Source organism: Temnothorax nylanderi, unplaced genomic scaffold (genome assembly GCF_030848795.1).
Source record: "Temnothorax nylanderi isolate EJ_2023f unplaced genomic scaffold, tnyl_v1.0 TNYL_tig0282_pilon, whole genome shotgun sequence".
In the NCBI taxonomy this organism is placed as follows: domain Eukaryota; kingdom Metazoa; phylum Arthropoda; class Insecta; order Hymenoptera; family Formicidae; genus Temnothorax; species Temnothorax nylanderi.
Genome location: NW_027249344.1, coordinates 190,412 through 211,908, shown reverse-complemented (window position 1 = coordinate 211,908; position 21,497 = coordinate 190,412). Strand labels below are relative to the sequence as shown.

The 21,497-nt window shown below is 43.7% G+C and overlaps 1 protein-coding gene and 2 long non-coding RNA genes across 3 annotated transcripts; 1 reads left to right on the top strand and 2 right to left on the bottom strand.

Annotated features, from left to right (window-relative positions):
* The first annotated feature begins 2,748 nt into the window (after positions 1-2,748).
* Positions 2,749-4,123, top strand: LOC139780508 (uncharacterized). Its single transcript, XR_011720263.1, has 2 exons — positions 2,749-3,189; positions 3,541-4,123. It is a non-coding gene; the product is annotated as an uncharacterized lncRNA (long non-coding RNA).
* On the bottom strand, positions 4,039-8,448 carry LOC139780507 (uncharacterized). Its single transcript, XR_011720262.1, has 3 exons — positions 7,245-8,448; positions 6,806-7,159; positions 4,039-6,720 (listed from the first exon to the last, which is right to left on the bottom strand). It is a non-coding gene; the product is annotated as an uncharacterized lncRNA (long non-coding RNA).
* An 8,023-nt stretch (positions 8,449-16,471) lies between these two features.
* On the bottom strand, positions 16,472-17,284 carry LOC139780512 (craniofacial development protein 2-like). Its single transcript, XM_071719171.1, has one exon. It carries the CDS (start codon positions 17,282-17,284, stop codon positions 16,472-16,474), a length of 813 nt encoding a protein of 270 aa, XP_071575272.1.
* Between the last annotated feature and the right edge of the window lie 4,213 nt (positions 17,285-21,497).

Sequence of the window (21,497 nt, the reverse complement as noted above, 5' to 3'; positions counted from 1 at the left end):
AAAATTAGTAGAGACACCCATACCGCGCGTAACTCTAAAAGAGAAGCCGGTAAGTGACACAACTAACGTACTCACGTTACACGCGACCGAAAAACGCGAATCCATTTCAGCGCAATTCAAAAAATTATACGCGCAATTGCAAACTGATCATTTAAATAGCAAAGAGCGAAAAGCATTAGGAAAAATTTGCAATGTATTTTATTTAAAAGAAGATAAGCTGAGCGCGGCGACGGACGCATCAGATTTCGCCACCGGAGCCGTGCGTTCTCAGGGGCCAGTAGGCCAAGTTCGACCGAACATCTACGCCAGCAGAAAATTAAGCAAGGCAAAACCACCATTCGACAAGAAGAGTAACAAGGACACGTTTAAAGTAGGCGACAAGGTACTATTACATGACGAGACAGTACGACGCGGACGATCGAAAAAACTCGAGTCCCAATGGATCGGACCGTACGTGATCCTCGAAAAGCATAGCGACGTGAACTATACTATTAAAACAAAACGAAAGACGTTACGCGTCCACGCCAACCGTTTAAAAGCAGTTATAAAGGAGTAAAAGCAAAATATAGATACATATTAATAAATAAAACAAGGAAAAAGCCTATTTTAAACGCGAATATTACAATATTAATAGGATAATCAGTAATAGCGAACGTCACGAGACGAGTACAACAACGAGTAGCAAAAATAGTACGCCGCGAAGAATTAGACGAACACCTTCTAGTAATAAGCGCAATAACAGCTAAATTAGTAAGCGACGTAGAAGACACGTTAGAATACCTGGCCTATGCGAAACACGGCATAATTCCCGTGCGACTATTGCCACTCGAAACCTTAGTATCGGAATTAAGAGAAGCGACGACCCACCTATACCGGGGCGCACACTTCCCTTTCAAGATACAAATAGAAAATTGGAACATCATCGAAAAGTTTGTAAAAATAAATGCCTATTATGACAACCCCAACGTCTACACAATCCTGACATTCCCAATTGTTACATACCCCAAGTATGAAATCGTGCGAGTAACACCCCTGCCAGTGTACGACAACAATAATATATTTATAATTCCTAAAACCACACACGCTGTGTTGGCGATAAATAAAGAAAACCGAAACTATATAACACTGAACGAAAACGATCTAGACAGATGTATGCAGGCCGACACGACGTTTATATGCGACATAAGCTACCCCGTATATTTCATAACAACGCACGCACCATGCGAGGTGCAAATCTATATACGAGCACAAAAAGATAGTTGCGAGCGACGTCACATCCTTTCGAATGTGACACTCTGGATAACGTTAGCAGAACCGCAGACATGGTTGTTTTCTACCCCGTATAAAAATCAAGTAATCATACAATGCAATGATCAGGCAGAAAACAAAATTGAAATAAATAGAACGGGAAAAATTAAGTTAAACGAAAACTGTAGACTGACGACGACAGACTTAACGATACGAACGAAAAAACAAGAGTACACCAAGTACATACAAAATCATCTATCACAATTTAACCTGACTTTCAGAACAATAACACAAAATTTCGAAAAAAAAAAAAAATCAGGAACAGAACTACGGCCAGAACCGGTGGTCAATGATCCCGCAGAACTAACTAAACTAAGCCTTAATCTCGAGGAAATAAACAAGGAGCTAGACAACAACCAAGTCAGCTTTCTATCTAATAAGAATGTAATATATCCCGTGGGCTCCGTGTCCATAGTTGTAATCATAATAGGAATAGGAATTACGATAACATGGATAATAAAAAAGAAAGCGAAGAAGAACACGCGACGCGACTTCCGCACACAACTGGAAAAATAGAATAATGTAACTTCCATGGAAAAAGAAAACAACACAAATATTAACGAAAAACCTCATATATCAGTTTTTCTTTTTCCGTGGGGGAAGGGATGTTGTGAGCGCACAACGTATTCGCGATAAAGTATGGCACCTGGCAACACCGAGGGCCGGATTATTTGGTAATCCGACCCTAGCGACGAGGACCGATGACGCGAAAGCCAGCACGCGTCGCGGTAATGACCATATATGGTCATTCGGGATATCACCAGCCCGCTAGGACGTTGATCGCGAAGTCAAAATCGCTGACTGCTAAGTCAGCAATGCCGAGGCGATAAAAAGCCCGCCCTTCCAAGGAACGGCGGGCAGTCTAATAACCGAGCGCGTATCGCGAGACCACGTATCGTTACAGCGTGTATTAACCTTGAGCCCGCAAGCCAGGGCGTTAGAATAAGTGAACAAGTGTAACTGTGAATAAGCCTTTTAATTATACTCCACGCTACAACCAATCAAATCTGTGAGTGTTCTTTCATCCTCCCGCGGATCCTACGAACCCGGTGCCGGCCCTAAGACCAATATCAAGGTGCGGCACGACAGGGCGCTGTAGTCTTCCGCTTCGGTCGACTTCCCGGCCGCACACAGTCTTCCGTTGTATATCGCCAACTAACGACGTGTTTACGAATAAAGAGTCGATCGTGATTAAACACGCGTGTAATTCCTTGTCTCCCGCAATCCCGATATTCCCAGGGTATTATCACAAATCCAACAGTGGTGTCAGAAGTGGGATTAGCGGGATTAAAGCAAGTGAAGTGATTAGCGGAAGCAAGTGTAAGCGCAGCAAGAGGAGATGGCTCAGCCGCCGACAAATATCTCGCCAGAACTGCTGCAGGCGATATCCGCTATGATGGCTAACGCGATCCAAGCATCGGTCGCGAATATGGGCGCCGAACCGTTTGGTAACGGACCCGCGGCGACGATCCAACAACGACCACCGTCGTTCGCGATATCTGAATACCGTTCGTCTCACGATGTAATAAAACAAGGTGTGTTCCTATCCTGGTCTATTTTTCGTCACAATCTGCGCAGGTCTCAACTTTCGGCCATATTTGATTTATATGTGTATGAGTAGTGTCTGTATATGTAGAGCGAAGTAGTGTGTGACGAGGTTAGGTCCCGGGTGTTTACATTAGTTTCAGTTTGTGATTCAGTGTTTAGAAGTAAAATTTTAAACAAATTTAGTGACAATGCCGCTGTGTGCCATGAAAGGGTGCACAAACCGTTCTGGAAAAGAGAACTACCGATTTTTTTCTTTTCCAAAAAAAAGGGAGCTCTGTGAAAAGTGGATAATGGCGTGTGGAAGGAGAATAGGGGAAATTAAGGAGAAAAATGGTATGTACACTAATGTTAATGCAATTTACTTACAAGATCATTTTATTGTTCTTAAGGTGGCTCATCCGTGTAGGGCCGGAAATTCATGTGTTTATATTTGTATATTTTTCGACATAAATTTACTTGAAATACATCTCAAACATAAGTAAAATTACTATCAGCAAAATTAAAAAAATTTTAACTACTGAAACATTAATTTAATAACAATAATATCGAGGCACTTTTTTATGATTCGTATAGTTGATCACTTTGGCGTTCAACAGCTCCTCAGAATTGTCGATAATGTCATGTTTTTAATGCACGTTTCGATTAATAATTAATAATAATTAATTATGGAATTTATTGATGCAGCTCGTGTGTGCTCAGCTCATTTTAATGAGTCATGCTACAGGAAGGTGTCCTTCGTAGACGAGTTAGCAGGAACACCAAGGAATTCTAGGCCCCTCAACCCAGATGCTGTACCCTTTGCATTTCCAGGGAATGATGGTAATATGTATTTTATTTAAGATATTCATAATCTGTAACAGCATGTCCATATATTTTATTTATTTATAGTTTTTGAAAGTCTGTACAGTAAACACCCATACAGCACAAGTAGATACTGAGAATGTTCGAAGGATATCTCAGCAGTAGATTGCGTATATTCTCACAACATTCGAGATACGTACCACGATTTTCTGAGAACATACTCAGAACATTCCTATTTCCGCCCCACCTAGTTTATTAGTATCTACTGAGAATATCCCGCAGTAAATACCAAGAATATCTCAGGTATCAATATAGAACCAAGGATAGAATATGCACGGTATATACTTATTACGTTCGATTAGGGTTAAATAATTGGTACTCTTTTATATTTTATAAATTTATATTTATTTATATGTGCATTGTAAATTATTGTCAATGTGTGTACATTATACACTACAAATATTAATACTGACAATTAATACCGCAATAACGCCGAGTTTAATGCTTATGTTACTTCGAGTGTCATACGTGATGAGAGAATTGCTATAGAATAATAGATTACTGCCTGTTTTATGTCACATACGATTTCCTTATAGAATATTGCAGTGCTGTCGAACTTTAAATCACATAGTGATTTGAGTACATATGAAGTACATATTTAAAACTAGCGAAAATAATTGTTTTCTTAAAAAGGATTGCACATAAGTAAACCAAAAGGAAATAGGAAAGTATGCATTTTTTACATGTGTCGTGTATCTAATGACGCTTATTTAGAACAAAAGGATAGGAAAATGTATTATAGTCACACAACTTGTTGGAAAGATTTAAAAATCTGAGTCCTCACTCGTAAGTTATCGTTTGTACAGAAAAATGTACTTACAAATTAAGCGTGATTTAAAATTCGAGAACACTGCAATCGTTCAAATATCTCGTGAATACATTTTCAATTGAATAATACATTAATCATTTACATAGTCGCGTAAGTAATTATTATTTAGTTTATCCTATACTAGAGATGGGCGATACAGCCTGAAAGTCGTGGATGAATAATAGATTACTGCCTGTTTTATGTGACATACGATTTCCTTATATTGCAGTGTTCTCGAACTTTAAATCACATAGTGATTTGAGTACATATAAAGTACATATTTAAAACTAGCGAAAATAATCGTTTTCTTAAAAAAAGGATTGCACATAAGTAAACCAAAAGGAAATAGGAAAGTATGCATTTTTTACATGTGTCGTGTATCTAATGACGCTTATTTAGAACAAAAGGATAGGAAAATGTATTATAGTCACACAACTTGTTGGAAAGATTTAAAAATCTGAGTCCTCACTCGTAAGTTATCGTTTGTACAGAAAAATGTACTTACAAATTAAGCGTGATTTAAAATTCGAGAACACTGCAATCGTTCAAATATCTCGTGAATACATTTTCAATTGAATAATACATTAATCATTTACATAGTCGCGTAAGTAATTATTATTTAGTTTATCCTATACTAGAGATGGGCGATACAGCCTGAAAGTCGTGGATGAATAATAGATTACTGCCTGTTTTATGTGACATACGATTTCCTTATATTGCAGTGTTCTCGAACTTTAAATCACATAGTGATTTGAGTACATATAAAGTACATATTTAAAACTAGCGAAAATAATCGTTTTCTTAAAAAAAGGATTGCACATAAGTAAACAAAAAAGAAATAGGAAAATATTTAAAGTTCGAGAACACTGCAATATCGTTCAAATATCTCGTGAATACATTTTCAATTGAATAATACATTAATCATTTACATAGTCGCGTAAGTAATTATTATTTTGTTTATCCTATACTAGAGATGGGCGATACAGCCTGAAAGTCGTGGATGAATAATAGATTACTGCCTGTTTTATGTGACATACGATTTCCTTATATTGCAGTGTTCTCGAACTTTAAATCACATAGTGATTTGAGTACATATGAAGAACATATTTAAAACTAGCGAAAATAATCGTTTTCTTAAAAAAAGGATTGCACATAAGTAAACAAAAAAGAAATAGGAAAATATTTAAAGTTCGAGAACACTGCAATCGTTCAATTATCTCATAAATACATTTTCAATTGAATAATACATTAAGACAAACAATTCTTACAGTGCGAACATTTATCTTGTAAGTTATGTCAGACGGTAATCTCGATATTTCGAATAGAAAATAATTAGAATGGACTTTATAACGTAATTGCAGCGCATTTACAGTAAGCGGCAAGTTATAATTGTACGAATGATACATATATATGGCAAGGGAAGGCATCATATTGTCCGTGGATGTTTTAATACGTGTTGTATTATGTTACAAAATTCTTTCCATATACGGACCATCCTTCAGTAACATAGATGTACACACACATATATACATAAGTATACATATATCATGTTACATACGTATGTGCACATGTCTGTACATAATATATTTTTTAAGAAAAAAAAACATATATTATGGGATATTCTGTATATATGGAGAACCAATAGAGACGTAATATCGGTGAGCATAGCATTGAAACATCCTCCTCTATAGACAATATGACACTTATTCGCACGACAGCGCATATTATATATAATCCTTTCCGCCGTCACTATTAAAAACCTGACTACATGTCATCCTCTAGACGAAACATACCTATTACAAAACGAGAAGACGAAGCAAAATTCGTTGAGCTGTTGGTATGTATTGCACAAATACACAATTGGTATCACAAATTGACTCCAACGTATGCGAGCCAAACACTTCGTCGTCGCACGCAATCTGTTTTATGGGAACGAGAACCAGCACGCGAAACAGGAGCGATAAATGGAATGCATCTCGCGTTTAGAAAAGTAAACAAATAAGCTGCTCCTCCAGACACAACGTTTTAAATGTTCCGATAATCTAAATGTGAATAATTCTAAATGTAAATATTTTCCGTTCTTTACGAATGTAGAAGTGAACGAAAGGCAAAAGCGAGAGGCTGACGCAACGTTTCAGTACGACACACGAGATACGTCCGTGTAAGATAAACGGAGGAAACACCGGTCGTCGAGTCTGAAAAATATAATAACAACAGTGACATTAATTTGTGCCGATTCTCGCTCGATTCACTATTTACGAATTATGATAATAAACTTACCAATATTTTCCGTTCTTTACGAATGTAGAAGTGAACGAAAGGCAAAAGCGAGAGGCTGACGCAACGTTTCAGCACGATACACGAGATACGTCCGTGTAAGATAAACAAAGGAAACACCGGTCGTCGAGTCTGAAAAATATAATAACAACAGTGACATTAATTTGTGCCGATTCTCGCTCGATTCACTATTTACGAATTATGATAATAAACTTATCAATATTTTCCGTTCTTTACGAATGTAGAAGTGAACGAAAGGCAAAAGCGAGAGGCTGACGCAACGTTTGAGCAACGTTTTAGGACGACACACGAGATACGTCCGTGTAAGATAAACGGAGGAAACACCGGTCGTCGAGTCTGAAAAATATAATAACAACAGTGACATTAATTTGTGCCGATTCTCATTCGATTCACTATTTACGAATTATGATAATAAACTTACCAATATTTTCCGTTCTTTACGAATGTAGAAGTGAACGAAAGGCAAAAGCGAGAGGCTGACGCAACGTTTGAGCAACGTTTTAAGACGACACACGAGACACGTATCCGTATACGTGCTGTCGTACGTTGCTGTCGAACGGAGACAGCCGTTTCTCGCACTCGCTGATCGTTTCCTCGCTCGCGTGCACATACGCGAATAATGACCGAATTAATAAAGACGGGGCCAAAGAAGCCGCGGAAGGTTATGTCGACGAGACCGTCGCGCACATGAACAGCCGTTTCTCGCACTCGCGGATCGTTTCCTCGCTCGCGTGCACATACGCGAATAATGACCGAATTAATAAAGACGGGGCCAAAGAAGCCGCGGAAGGTTATGTCGACGAGACCGTCGCGCACATGAACAGCCGTTTCTTGCACGCGCGGATCGTTTCCTCGTTCGCGTGCAGATACGCGAATAATGACCGAATTAATAAAGACGGGGCCAAAGAAGCCGCGGAAGGTTATGTCGACGAGACCGTCGCGCACATGGACACTATGGACAGCCGTTTCTCGCACTCACGGATCGTTTCTTGTCCTTGCGCGCTTCTTGCTTGCGTGCACGACACAACTTCGACAAGATGTCCGACCGCCGACGTCCGACTTCGTGTTCGTGGCTTCGTGCCCGATCGACTCTCATCGGGGCGACTTCGGCTCGCCTAGCGCGCGCATCAACACGCCGCCTTCGGACTTAGCCGATTCGGCGTCGTCGGTGAAAGCACCACACCGCGAGCGGACACTTTATCTTCTGATCCGTATTAATTTATATATTCTGAGTAGTATACGAGAATTTACGAAAAATAATGTACTACTGTGAGATATTACAAGTACATCCTGAGAATTTACGAAAAATAATGTACTACTTTGAGATATTACAAGTACATCCTGAGAATTTACGAAAAATAATGTACTATTAGAGATGTTATAGAAATGTTCCAGGTATATTATATACGGTACGTATATGTACAGTACGAGTACAGAACATTCGAAAGATATCATGTGCTGTATGGGCAAGGAAAATTTGTAATACAGATGTGTCGTATATTATGACTAATAGATTGAATCAGGACGTCTTGGAAAATCTATTTGGATATATTCGAGCGATGGGAGCCGCTCATGATAATCCGGCAGCTATAGATATGAGGTACAGGCTGCGGTGGTACATTTTGGGGAAGCATTCCTCAGATGTATTCACCGAAGGTAGCAATACCAAAATCCAAGACACTACTGATAAAACTTGCCTTACATCCATGGAATTACCTGTTGAGGAAATTGACAAATGTTTTGAAAATGACGATGTTGTGTCCTTGGGGTAGGACACTGTGCCGCGTGGGCGTAGTAGTAAAACACACTGGGTACAGTATAATAAAAGTGTTTATTCTCTCAAGTATGACCGCGTGCTAACTCGTACAAGGCTGAACCAGGAGTGTCCTCCTGGCATGAAGGTGGGCGCACGCAAGCGCCCGCGCAGTCACGTGGTCTCCTTTCGTAAGACCTATTCGCATGAGCCAATCAGAAGCTCCTCGCAAATGCATGTCCGAGGCTGGCATGCAGCGCAGTGGCGCGTTTATATGAAACGCCACACAACACTCCCCTCACTTAGAAATTCGAGGCTTACTAGTCTCATAATCTTGTAAGTACTTTGGAGCGCGAATTTGTCGTTGCGGACGTGACACTCCCTTTTTCGAGGGTGTTGTCTCTTTCGCTTCTGAGGTTCCAGAAAGGCTGGTGGGTGAAGACAGTTTAGAAGTAGAAGCACACCAGGATCCTTGAGGCGTAGAGAAAATTGAGGAATCGTTTTCAGGAGCTGTGAGAGTAGAGTAGGAAGGACCTGGCGATGTAGGAGTAGTGTTGCCGCTTGCATTGACTAACGTTTGACTAGAACTATTAGTAGAAGTAGACGCTTGGGACGGACTCGCATTTACAATTGTCCCTTCGCTCGCATTTCTGCTTATATTATTATTTGTACTACTAGTATTATTGTTCGCGTTATCACAATTATTCGGCGGATTAGTATCGTAAGAATCACAGAAATCTTTATCACTACTCCTTGGCGTGTCGTCGCCTATCGGACGCATTTGGTTGATGTGCCTTTTCCAGACACGACCGTCGTCTAAACGTATTTTAAAATGTAAGTCGCCTAACTGTTCAATTATCGTACCGAACAGCCATTTAATTTTATCAGTGTAATTGCGACAACTGACTCTCTTTCCCACCGTGAATTTAAAAGGACGTTCATACTGAATCGTGCGTTTTGTACTTGACGGACGTAGCAAATCAAATTTAGTACGTATTTTCCTTGAAAATAATAACTCTGCTGGGGCTATTCCCGTTGCTGTGTGAGGAGTATTCCGGTACTGAAAGAGTAATTTTTGTAAATTGATATACGCATTCGCATGTGTAGATTGCATCTTTTTCAAAGAATTTTTAAGAATCTGGACATAGCGCTCGGCTTGTCCATTTGTCGCAGGATGATGCGGTGCGGTGTATTTTGAAATAATACCGTGTGAATCTAAAAAGTTTCTAAATTCTTTCGACGTAAACGCAGTGCCGTTATCAGATACAATGTATTTCGGTAACCCGTACGTGTAAAATATTTGTCTGCATACATTAATGGTAGTTTTCGCTGTAATGTCCTTGACAATATGAATTTCCGGCCATTTTGTGTATGAATCAACCAGAATGAAAAAATTGTGTCCTAAAAATGGACCTGCAAAATCGACGTGTACCCTTTCAAAGGGTAATTGAGCTGGTTCCCACACGTGATTTGAAACTTTAGGTGGATTGTTCCTGTGCGAATTACATTCATGACAATTCTGCGTTAATTTCTCTATGTCATTGTCAATCTTGTTCCACCAGACGTACCCTCTCGCGAGATGCTTCATTTTGACTGTGCCAAAATGACCTAGATGTAACTCGTGAAGTATTTTTTTCTGTAACCCGACCGGAATGACAACTCTGTGCCCTCGAAAAATAACTCCGTGCAATAAGGAAAATTCCTCGTAAGGAACCGTGTAATATTTATTGCTTTTAGAATTCGCGTTAGAATTAGAGCCTGTTATTAAGGATTTTAGCAAGTTAGATAATTCTTTATCCTCTCTTGTAGCTGCAGCAACTTGTGCCGCTGTAATAGGCAGCGTATCGAAAGTAGCTTCTCGGAACTCGTCCACAGCTTCACATTCTATTTCGTCTGTATTTCGCGGTATCGGAAGTCTCGATAAGCAGTCTGCATTTGAGTGTAATTCCGATTTCCTATATTTAATCTTATAACGAAATCCTTGTAATATTAACGCGTAGTGCTGCATACGCATAGCAGTGTAAATTGGCAAACCTTTTGTCGGCGAAAAGATCTGTGTGAGCGGACGATGGTCCGTGATAAGAGTAAATTCTGTACCCTGTATGTACTGATGGAACTTCCTAACACCGAAGATTATTGCCAACGCTTCTTTATCGATTTGAGAATATGAACGTTGTGTTTTCGAAAGCGTTTGAGACGCGTATTGAATGGCTCTTTCCGAACCGTCTGGATAAATATGAGAGAGCACTGCTCCTATTCCGTAAGGACTCGCGTCAGTGGCTAAGGTTATAGGCAGTCTGGGATCAAAATGAGCTAAGCATTTCGGGCTTGTAAATGCTCGTTTTGCTGCCTGGAAACTTTTCTCACAGTTTTCCGACCAATAGAATTTAACGTTCTTTTGTAAAAGATTGTTCAGCGGTTGCAAAATGGCACTTAGATTTGGAACGAACCTATCGTAGTAACGTATCATGCCCAAGAAGCTTCTAAGTTCGGTTAGATTTGTAGGTTGGGGCATGTTGTAAATTGCATCTATTTTATCCGGAGCTTTATTGATACCATTTTTGTCTATTACGTAGCCGCAATACTGGATTTGATCCGTAAGAAATTCGCTTTTCTTTACATTAATTCGTATGTTGTATTTCTGTAATCGCGTAAAAACCTGGCGTAATTTACTTAAATGGTCTTGTACGTCTTTGCCTGAGACTCTAATATCGTCTAAAAATACGACGACTCCCGGGATATCTTTAAGGATATTTTCAATGATGCGTTGCCATATGGCTGGAGCGGACGCGACTCCGTACATCAAACGCGTTGGTCTGTAAAGACCCTTATGTGTATTCAAAGTAAGCAGTTCGCGATCCTGCTGTCTAATCTCGAGTTGCAAGTAGGCCTGTAAAAGGTCGATTTTGGAAAAGACTTTTCCCCCCGCCATCTGCGTGAGAAGCTCGTCTGGTGTTGGTAAAGGGTGCGAATCTATATTTAAATTGGGGTTAAGCGTGACACTGTAGTCCCCGCAAACGCGAATCGCTCCATTCTTTTTAATAACGGGAACGATGGGCGTGGCCCATTCGGAGAAGTCCACTTTCTCGAGAATCCCGTTTTGTGTAAGTGTCTCTAGCTCTTCTTCAATCTGGTTGCGTAAACGAAAAGGCACGGGCCGCGGCTTATGGAATACCGGATTTGTATTTCGCTTAACATTTAATCTCGCTTGTATATCTGTAATTTTCGCAATGGACGGACTTGTAATGCTATTAAATTCGTTTAACAGCGTTTGTAGTTGCGTTTTGTCATTTACGGTAACTTGTTTAATCGACTGGAGTCGGTCCGTAATATTTTTCAACTCCTCGATTTGATTAAGTTGTGATATCCACTCGCGACCTAATAGTGGTTCTTTTTCTATTTCTACAATATATAAATGTAATTTTCGAATACGATTACCGTTCTTGACTCGAACTTCTATGTAACCGCGTAATGGAATAGGCGTGCGTGTGTAGGACATGAGGTTCAAATCGGTTGTAAATACGCGTTCGCCTTTGAATAACCTTTTCGCGTCGGTTAACGACATTAAAGTGACGGCCGATCCACTATCGACCTCGAAGCGCACGTCTTTATTATTAACGTTTAATGTGGCAAAGAATTTTTTTCTGAAACGCGATTGTTCGATCGCGAGCACCTCAATATTCTTAGTATTGTTTTCACGAGACGATTTGCACACTTTTTTTAAATGTCCCGCCTTTCCACACGAAAGACACTTTATACTTCTATCGAGCGTGCATGCTGACGCATAATGGCTGCCACCGCAACGATAACACGTAACCGATTTCCCGCGCGCGCCATTTTTCGCAACACTATTTTTCGCATTCGCGTTCCCGCGCTTTTTAAACTTATCTGTAGATGCCGATGTCTTCCTCGTGCTGATGGCCAAGGTAGTTTCCCCCTCGCCTTGTAATTGTTGTGTCCCCTTCTCCGACAATTCTATTGTCGTGGCAACTTGTATCGCCTTCTCCAGCGTGAGGTCCGTTGTCTCCAGTAGACGATTGAGTGTTCGTTTATTTCTAAGCCCGAACACGAAGTAGTTCCTGAGCGTCTTTTCTGTATGCTCACCCAGTTTGCAGTTCGTCGATAGCTTCTTCAATGCTGTAGCGTATTCCAAAATGGACTCGCCCTCTTGCTGTTTCCGGCTCGCGAGTTTGAAATTCTCAGCGATTTCGAGAGGTTTCGGCTCGTAGAATTTTTCTAACGTTTCCGTTAGGTCTTTGTAAGTCATCTCGCTGGGTTTCTGAGGCATGACTTCGTTTTTAAGGACGCTGTAAGCACTGGCGCCCAAATGATGCAATAGATATGCCGTTTGTTTTTCGGCCGATACATTGTATATCTGTATCGCCGCTTCCAGTCTTTCCCGCCATTCGGTCCATGGACCGTTTTGAGGATTGAAGGCCTCGATATTGCTGGCGGTATTGGCCATTCGGAATTGAGTAATCTCGCCACTGACTGTGTGGCAAGAACCCGAAAGTTATGCAAAAGAAATCTGCTTACTTGCAGTTGAAACACGGTCACTACTTGTTGTGTTGTGGCGTAATGGCGGCCCCTTACACGCAACGTGCTTTTTTTAATTGCACGATACTTAACCGCCCTCCTCGGCGCGGAAATCTTGATCCTCGTCGCCAGTTTGTTGTGTCCTTGGGGTAGGACACTGTGCCGCGTGGGCGTAGTAGTAAAACACACTGGGTACAGTATAATAAAAGTGTTTATTCTCTCAAGTATGACCGCGTGCTAACTCGTACAAGGCTGAACCAGGAGTGTCCTCCTGGCATGAAGGTGGGCGCACGCAAGCGCCCGCGCAGTCACGTGGTCTCCTTTCGTAAGACCTATTCGCATGAGCCAATCAGAAGCTCCTCGCAAATGCATGTCCGAGGCTGGCATGCAGCGCAGTGGCGCGTTTATATGAAACGCCACACAACAGACGATATGGAATTCCCTTTAGGCAACGTTAATGATGTACGCAAAGGTTTGTTCCTTTAAATTTTGCATCGTATGAGTTTTTGAACATTTCAGACCTTCCAAAAAATATTTCATTTTGTTTTTTCAATGTTTACGTTTATTTTCTTTAGAATGTAACACTGTAAATTACAGTCCAAGTTCAGCTGAATTAGATCTCGGATTCGCGCGCTGGCCGTGAACGTGTTCGGACGTGTCGCGTGCATCTTAGCTATCGAAGCTTGCTTTTCTTGCTGGTTTTTCGCGGCGTGTGTGTGTTCCGCGAGTGACGGACGATTATCGCCGTCCTTTGGCGTGCGTTGCTGGCGTATTCGCTCGCCAGCGTCCCGTATAGTGTTAAATACGTGCGAATCTATATCGGAAGCCGGACATCGCGCACGTGTTCAACATGCAAGAGGCTAAAGCCTCTTGCGTATGCGAGCGGGGGGAGGAGGTGCTGGGATTAATTCCCCGCACCACCTCTCCGTACGGTCGCACCGCCGATCATACATTCCATCGTTCTCGTGACCGGCCGTCGTCGCGCGGTCGTTCGCGTTCGTTATCGAGCACGCGCTCGCGTTCGGGCTCGCGTTCGCGCTCGTGTTCGCGCTCGCGCGTCACCAGACTCTCGATCTTTTTTCCTTTCCATGAACACTTCGAAAAACTCACTAGCCAAAATCCTATTATCCCTCCTCCTCAATCCTTTTTGCCCTTGACAGGGCGTGGTGGCGCTTCATGGTGACGCTACAGTAATCACACTTTTAACTTGTCTCTCCAAGCCCCCCGATCCAGCGCCAAGTGAGTCGCCCCGTGAATAGAACTCCCCACCAGGGGCCGCAGCTGGTCTATCCATCTGTTCGGTGATCTTCTTCTTGGTCTCTTTCCATTAACTTTTCCCTCCACCACAAGCTTCTCCATTGTGTCTCCTCGTCTGGCGATGTGTCCAAAGTAGCGGAGGTAAGCCTGATTAATTCGCTTGAGAAGTCTTGTTCTGATGCCCAGTTCTTCTAGCACCGATATATTGGTCCGGTGTACAGTCCAAGGGATCCGGAGGATGCGCCGGAACACCCACATCTCAAACCCCTCTATCCTCCTCCTGTCCGCCTGCTTGATGGTCCATGTCTCGGCTGCATAGGTTGCGATGGGAAAGATGAGGGAGTGCACTAGTTGCAGTTTGGTATTCTTTGTGATGGTTCTATCTTTCCATATTTTACTCAGTTTTATGGTGGCTGCCCTGGCCATGGCCGTTCTCCTCCTGATCTCCTCTGAGCATCCTCCTTTGTTAGTTATCATGGAGCCCAAATAGACCATTTTCTCAACGACTTCAAATCCAGCCACTTCCTTCACATTGGGCTGGTTATTCATCTGTCTGTCGATGATCATGATCTTCGTCTTATCTCGGTTAATTTCTAGGCCATACTCCCTGCTGATCAACGCGAGTCTTTCCATGATAGCTTCCATCTCTTGCGCGGTCGTAGCCAGAATTGTCGTGTCGTCGGCATACCTCAGGTTGCTGACTCTCCTCCCCCCGACGGAAACTCCTCCTTTCCAATCCTCAAGCACCTGCCGCATTATGTACTCTGTGTAAATGTTGAAGAGTATGGGTGATAGAACACAGCCCTGCCTTGTGCCCGCCTTTGTTTGGAAGTTGCTGGATGTCGTTCGGTTGACCCGAACAGCCGCTGTGTTGTTCTCATAGAGGCTCCGCACAAGTGCCACCAGGTGCCGCGGTACTCCCATTTCCATCAGAATGGTCCAGAGGGGTGTCCATTTCACTGAGTCGAACGCCTTGGTGTAGTCGACAAAGCATATAAAGACCCTGACGTTGAATTCCCTGGCCTTTTCTACTATTTGGCGAACATTCAGAATTTGCTCCCTCGTGCCCTTCCCCGGAATGAAACCACACTGTTCTTCGGCAATTTCCGGAAGCAGGAAGCACTTTAGTCTGTTATGAAGGACATGGAGAAGGATCTTGCTCGCGTGGGGAATAAGAGCCACTGTTCTGTAATTGGAGCATTCAGTGGGGGAACCCTTCTTGTAGATCGGGATGAAGGTCGAGTGGCGCCAGTCGTCAGGCTATTTTCCGGTCCTCCAGATGACGTTACATAACTCCAGCATTGTGTCCATTCCCGCTTGGCCCATGGCTTTGATCACTTCTGCGGTTATGCCATCTGCCCCGGGTGACTTCCCCTTTTTCAGCTGCCCAATTGCTTTCTCTACCTCTGAGCGCAAGATGGGAGGTTCCAGATGCTCATAGGGCCCACATGGGGGGCCCACTTGACTATGTTCGTCCCTGTACAGGTTGGTGCAGTACTGTCGCCATGTTTCTGCAATGCCTTTTGGGTCCGTGATTTTCGTGCCCTGCTCATCCTTGATTACTTGGGTTTGAGGCTTGAATTTCTTGGTCAGGTACTTGACAGTTTTGAAAAGTTCATGGGACTCGTGTCGTTCGGCGTGTCGTTCAATGTCAGAGCATATGTTTTTTAGGAAGTTGTTTTTATCCTGATTACATGCTTGTTTGATCTGTTGGCTGATCCGGCGCAATCGGTCCGCGTTGTCTGCGTTGCCTGTGTTACCCAAACTGCCTCTGATGCGTCGCCTCTCTTCCACCAATTGCAGCGTTGCATCGGTCATCCAGTGCTTCTTCTTCCGGATTTCGATTGCTCCGCTCTCCCTGACTGCCCCTCCGATCCATTCCTTGATGTTTTCCCAGCATTTGTTTGGATCATCGCTCCTTCTCCAGTTAGCGTTATCCATGAGATTTTGTTGGAAGGCCTCCATGTTTCCAATTCGTGTCATCTCCTGTTTTTTTCCCTCTTCAGGAAGTGGAGTTTTATGCTGAAGGCTCCTAGTAGCAGTTTGTGATCAGAGTCACAGTCCGCTCAAGGCTTAGCCTTGACATTTTTTATCGATGTCCTCTATCTCTTTTTGATTATCATGTAGTCAATTTGATTTCGGTATTCCTTATTGGGACTGATCCAGGTCGACAGTCTTCGAGGATGGTGTTGAAACATGGTATTCATGATGGCCAGGTCGTTCTCCACCGCAAACTGGATGAAGCGTTCTCCTCTCTCGTTCCTCACACCCAGTCCAAATGCTCCTCCTGTGACTCTCAGGTGAGCCTCCTCGACCTTCCCCACCTTGGCATTGAAGTCCCCAATGATTACTACTGGTTCCTTTGAGGGTATATTTCTCAGGAGATCCTCCACCTCGCCATAGATTGACTCGATTTCTTCGTCAGGGGCGTCGCCTGTAGGCATATACACCTGTATCAGATGAAGGTTTCTCGGTCTAGCTGCAAGGGTGATCTTGATTATTCTGTCATTGATGGGTTCATACGAGTGCACCGTCTGTGCAATCCTCCTGCTAACCAAGAACGCGACTCCATTCCGTCCTCTGTTCGCACCTCCTGACATGTATATGTTATGGTGTTCCGTGTGGAAGTGTCCTTGATCCTTCCAGTGGGTTTCAGAGATGCCACATATGTCAACCTTCTCCCTCATCAGTTCTCGTTCAAGGAGATTTAGTTTTCCTGTGTGAAGTAGACCTCTGACATTCCATGTGCCAATGGATAAGTTGTTCCTCAGCTGTAGCTTGTTATTGGGTCCAGTCGTCCATTTTGCATGTGAGGCCCGTCCCTTCACCTCCACATGCCCAGTAGCCCATTTCACACTGCCTGACCCGGAATCAGTGCAGCGCCGGTCGCTAGCCGAATCGCTCGGCACAGCCATTTCCTTTGTATCGTACATTCATGAAGCGTTCTCTTGGGACAATAATCAGGTGGTTTCCCCTTGCCTGCCTGATCCTACGCCGTTGATTACCTTAAGTGATAGTTCATCCGTCTTCGGGGGCGATTTCTCACTCCCAGGACAAGAGGGTGCCCTGACCAGTTCCCTGGGTTGGTTGCTTATACCGGCAATCCACTCGGTGAATAGCGCCGATAACTCCTCTTTCCCCACCATACCCGTCATATCGGGGCAGGTGAGGGCGAGTCCCCCATTAGGAGGGAGAAATCGACTTGATGGCGTCCCCCGAAAATTCCGAAGAGGCGCGCATCCTGTAGCCCCCGCCGCCTTCTACTAGACCCACCACGAATCACCGGGAAAAAAACCCCACCAGGATTTTGTGTACCTGGCTGGGATCGAACCCGGATCTCCGGAGCGTGAATCCAGCGTCTAGCATAGGAGACCACTGACTCGCTACCTATTATCCTACCGGCCTATTATCCCTACCGGCGCGGAAACCGGGAAGTCGTCCTCAGAATCCTTAAATAATGCGGATTACGTTCCGCCCTCGCCCGAATCTGAGAAGAGGTCTAACGCTCGTAACCGCAACAACATTGTGCCCCCTACGCAGTCTCAAACGCCGATGGACATCACTTTTGATATAAAAAGGAAGCGTGCTGCAAGTGATGTTAATGAAGTTCCGGCTTCAAAAAATAGCAAAACCTCAGTACAAGGTAATCGCGTAGATAAAGTTCCTGACAGCGAACCGAAATCCAGTTCGACGGCATTGACATCTCTGCGTAAGCTTACTCACTCGAGGTACGTCCCATCCGACGGGAAACTCTTTATCGTGCATATTCGCGCAATAGATAGCGAACCGAGCACGACTTCCAACGCGCTTAGACCCGTAAATACCCACCCCCTGCTAATCGGTCGCATAGTAACGCGGATCGTCAAATCAGGGCTGCAAGAAGTAAAAAAAATTAGCAAAGGTCATGTACAGGCAGTCTTCACGAGCGCTACCGCGGCCAATAAACTAATAGACGATCAAACTTTAGCTTCTTACAATCTCAAAGCGTTTATACCGTCATATAAAGCGATGAGAACGGGCATAATCAAAGATATTCCTCAATCCCTGCCAATAGAAGATTTGTTAGAGGAAATAGAGTCTCTACCCAAGCCAATTGAAGTCCACAGACTCAACCGTCAAGGTTGGCGATACATATAAGTACGAGCCGTCGCGCACGGTCTGCGTTAAATTCGTCGGTCCGCAACTTCCGGGATCGGTATCCATATTCAAGGTTAGACATGCGGTATACCCTTTCGTGCAGAAGGTAAAAATTTGTTTTGCATGCTTCCGTGCGGGTCACATAAGCAAGACTTGCAAAAGTCAACCCAGATGCGTTTATTGCGGTAATAATAGGCATGATACTGACGCGGAATGCCCCGACAAGCCTCCGCAAAATAAGTGTATCAACTGTGGCGGACCGCACCTCGCCAAATCTTTCGACTGTCCTATAGTAGTTAATCTTAAAAAGGCGTATGCCATCGCAGCGGCGGAAAATCTCCCTCTCTTCGAAGCTAAAAAGAGGATCAATAACCCCTCTAATTCTTCTAATACTTCGGACACTAGATTTGATTATATTAACTTCCCCAACCTCCCTCTCTCCAGACGTAACGCGCAGCCACTTTTTCCTTTTTTCTCTTCTCGCTCGTCTCCACCAGACTCCTCATCCTACGAATCGCATAACAGCTTCTCGGCGCTGCAAAATCTGCGGGACAGCAACAGCTCTGGCTCATATTTCAACGCACTGCGGAAACCCTCCAATCCACTCCCTCAATCACGATTCTCCCCCCTGCCGATCCCTCGTGCCATCGCGTGAGCTCCTCCCCCAACCCCGCTAAAATAACAAAACCCCGTAGCAAACCCAGTTTTGCATTCCCCGCAGCCCATAGGAACGAATTATTCTATCCCAATGGTAGAACCGATGAAGAATCTCCTTACTCCCCCTCGATACAAGAAGCGAACAGCCTCCCTAATAACCCCTCTCTCGCTGACGAGGATTACTCTCAAGGATCCAATTTGTCTCCTTCTGAAATACACCCCCCGATCCATGATCAGCGAGAAATGTTTCTCCACCTTCATAGCGTTGTTAGTGAGCTTAGCTACGCGTTATCGCTTTTTAGTCCTTTTTACTCGAATTTCTCCTTTGGTGACCCTCACCCCCCAGGGTCTCTCCCCGCCCCAAATAATATTTTGACTTCCCCCAGCTACAATGTGAATTCGACTGGTAACCTTTGCAGGCAATAGGCGAGACCTTCACGCGGCGGGACCCACAAGTATCCTACAATGGAACTGTAGAGGAATGAACGGTAAACTCCCTGAAATTAGAGCAATTGCCCAGAATTACGACATCGTTTGCCTCCAAGAATCCCTTTTAACCTCTGACAAATACATAAACATCAAAGGTTTCAACAGCGTCCGCCTCGATGCGGACGTTGTTGGTTCCAGAGGCATCTGCACCCTCATTAGGAATTGTTACTTTTTTAAAATTTGCGATTTGTCAAGCTTTGACCACCCTTTTGTTGAACTAAATGCAATCACAGTTCCTTTTCTGGATGAGGAGTTGTTTGTCTGCAACCTATATCGACACACGGGTCAAGATACCCCGGAATCCTTCTTTAATAATCTGTTTGAGTTTGCTCGACGTTACAAATATGCCATACTTGTGGGTGATTTTAATGCCCATCACCCTGACTGGCACAATAGAAGGACTGACTCAACCGGGGAAACAATCGCCACAGCCATCGAAGACCACGACATGGTCATATTAAATGATGGAACCCCCACTTATTATAACATATATAATAATGGTGAGTCTCTGCTGATCTTGCCACTATATGCATCTACGACCACGATCGGGACGGCGACCTTAAAGGCAGTGACCACACTCCAATCGTCACTCGGATCAACAGTCCTCTGAACTCCACGCTCAGATTCTCGCATAAATTAAAATTCGATAAAGACTCGCTTTAAAAGTTCGTTTTTCTTCTTAACAAAGAAAAACAGAAGATTAAGGAAATAGACACCTCCAACGCTGTGGAAGCCTACTCCCAACTGATCTCTATTATTAAGGCCTGTATTGCAACTACTCTTTGCAAGAAAAGCTTGTCCCTCTCCAGCTTCACTGCCAAACCCAAAAGGTTCCCCGCTCCATGGTGGAATGAGACATGCGAGGCGGCCATCAATGATCGCAGAACCGCCGCAAAAAAAGTCAGAGAAAATTACACTTTGGAAAACCTAATTAATTATCAACGTTCTGTCGCTGTTGCAAGGCGCACCCTCAAAAGGGAGAAAACTCAAGGATGGAAGGATTTGTGCGCCACGTTTGATGCCAAGACACCCATACAGCAGGTCTGGAGATTTGTCAAATCGTTCAAGAACCAGAACCAGGCCACACGCTCCAATAATGATGCATCTGAGGATGAAAGGCTTGTCCAGGAAGCCGTGGGTAAGCTATGCCCTCCATCATGCTCCCCTGAGGACCCACCATTGGAAGCGCTGAGGGAAGGAGACCAAGGCAACGCTGCACACCTGGCGCAGTGGCTTGATAACCCGATCACCATGGAAAAAATCCATACGGCCCTGAAGTCGGCCAAGAAGAAATCAGCGCCCGGGTTAGACCAGCTAGACTACAATATCGTTGTCTCTCTCCCAGAGTTTGTCTGGGAAAAACTGCGGGACATCTTTAATGGACTATTGCGCGATGGAAGTTTCCCAGATGATTGGGGCACGTCACTCGTCATCTTTATTCCCAAGCCTGGTGGTAAAGGGGTCAGGCCTATTTCACTTATCTCCTGTGTCTTAAAGATTATGGAGAAATGTATGTACAATCGACTGAGATGGTACCTCAAGCATAACGACCTGCTTTCTGATTCCCAGCTCGGGTTTAGAAATGCTAAATCCTGTCTCGACAGCGTAGTTGCGCTGACCAACAATATTAAGGCTGGCTTTCTGAAGGGTGCCTACACCGTAGCTGCATTTTTGGACGTAAATGGTGCATTCGACAACGTCCTACCACACATCTTGGTCAACGATCTCGCTAACATTGGAGTCCCGGCTTTCTTCCGAAAATTTATCTACAATTTGATTGGCAATAGAACTATTTTTATATACAAAACGGGGTTAAATCCGGTCCCCTCTACGCCAGGAAAGGAA

Bases quoted from the DNA above. Each gene is read 5' to 3' on its own strand.
- LOC139780512 (XM_071719171.1), bottom strand. From the start codon at position 17,284: ATGGCTGTGCCGAGCGATTCGGCTAGCGACCGGCGCTGCACTGATTCC.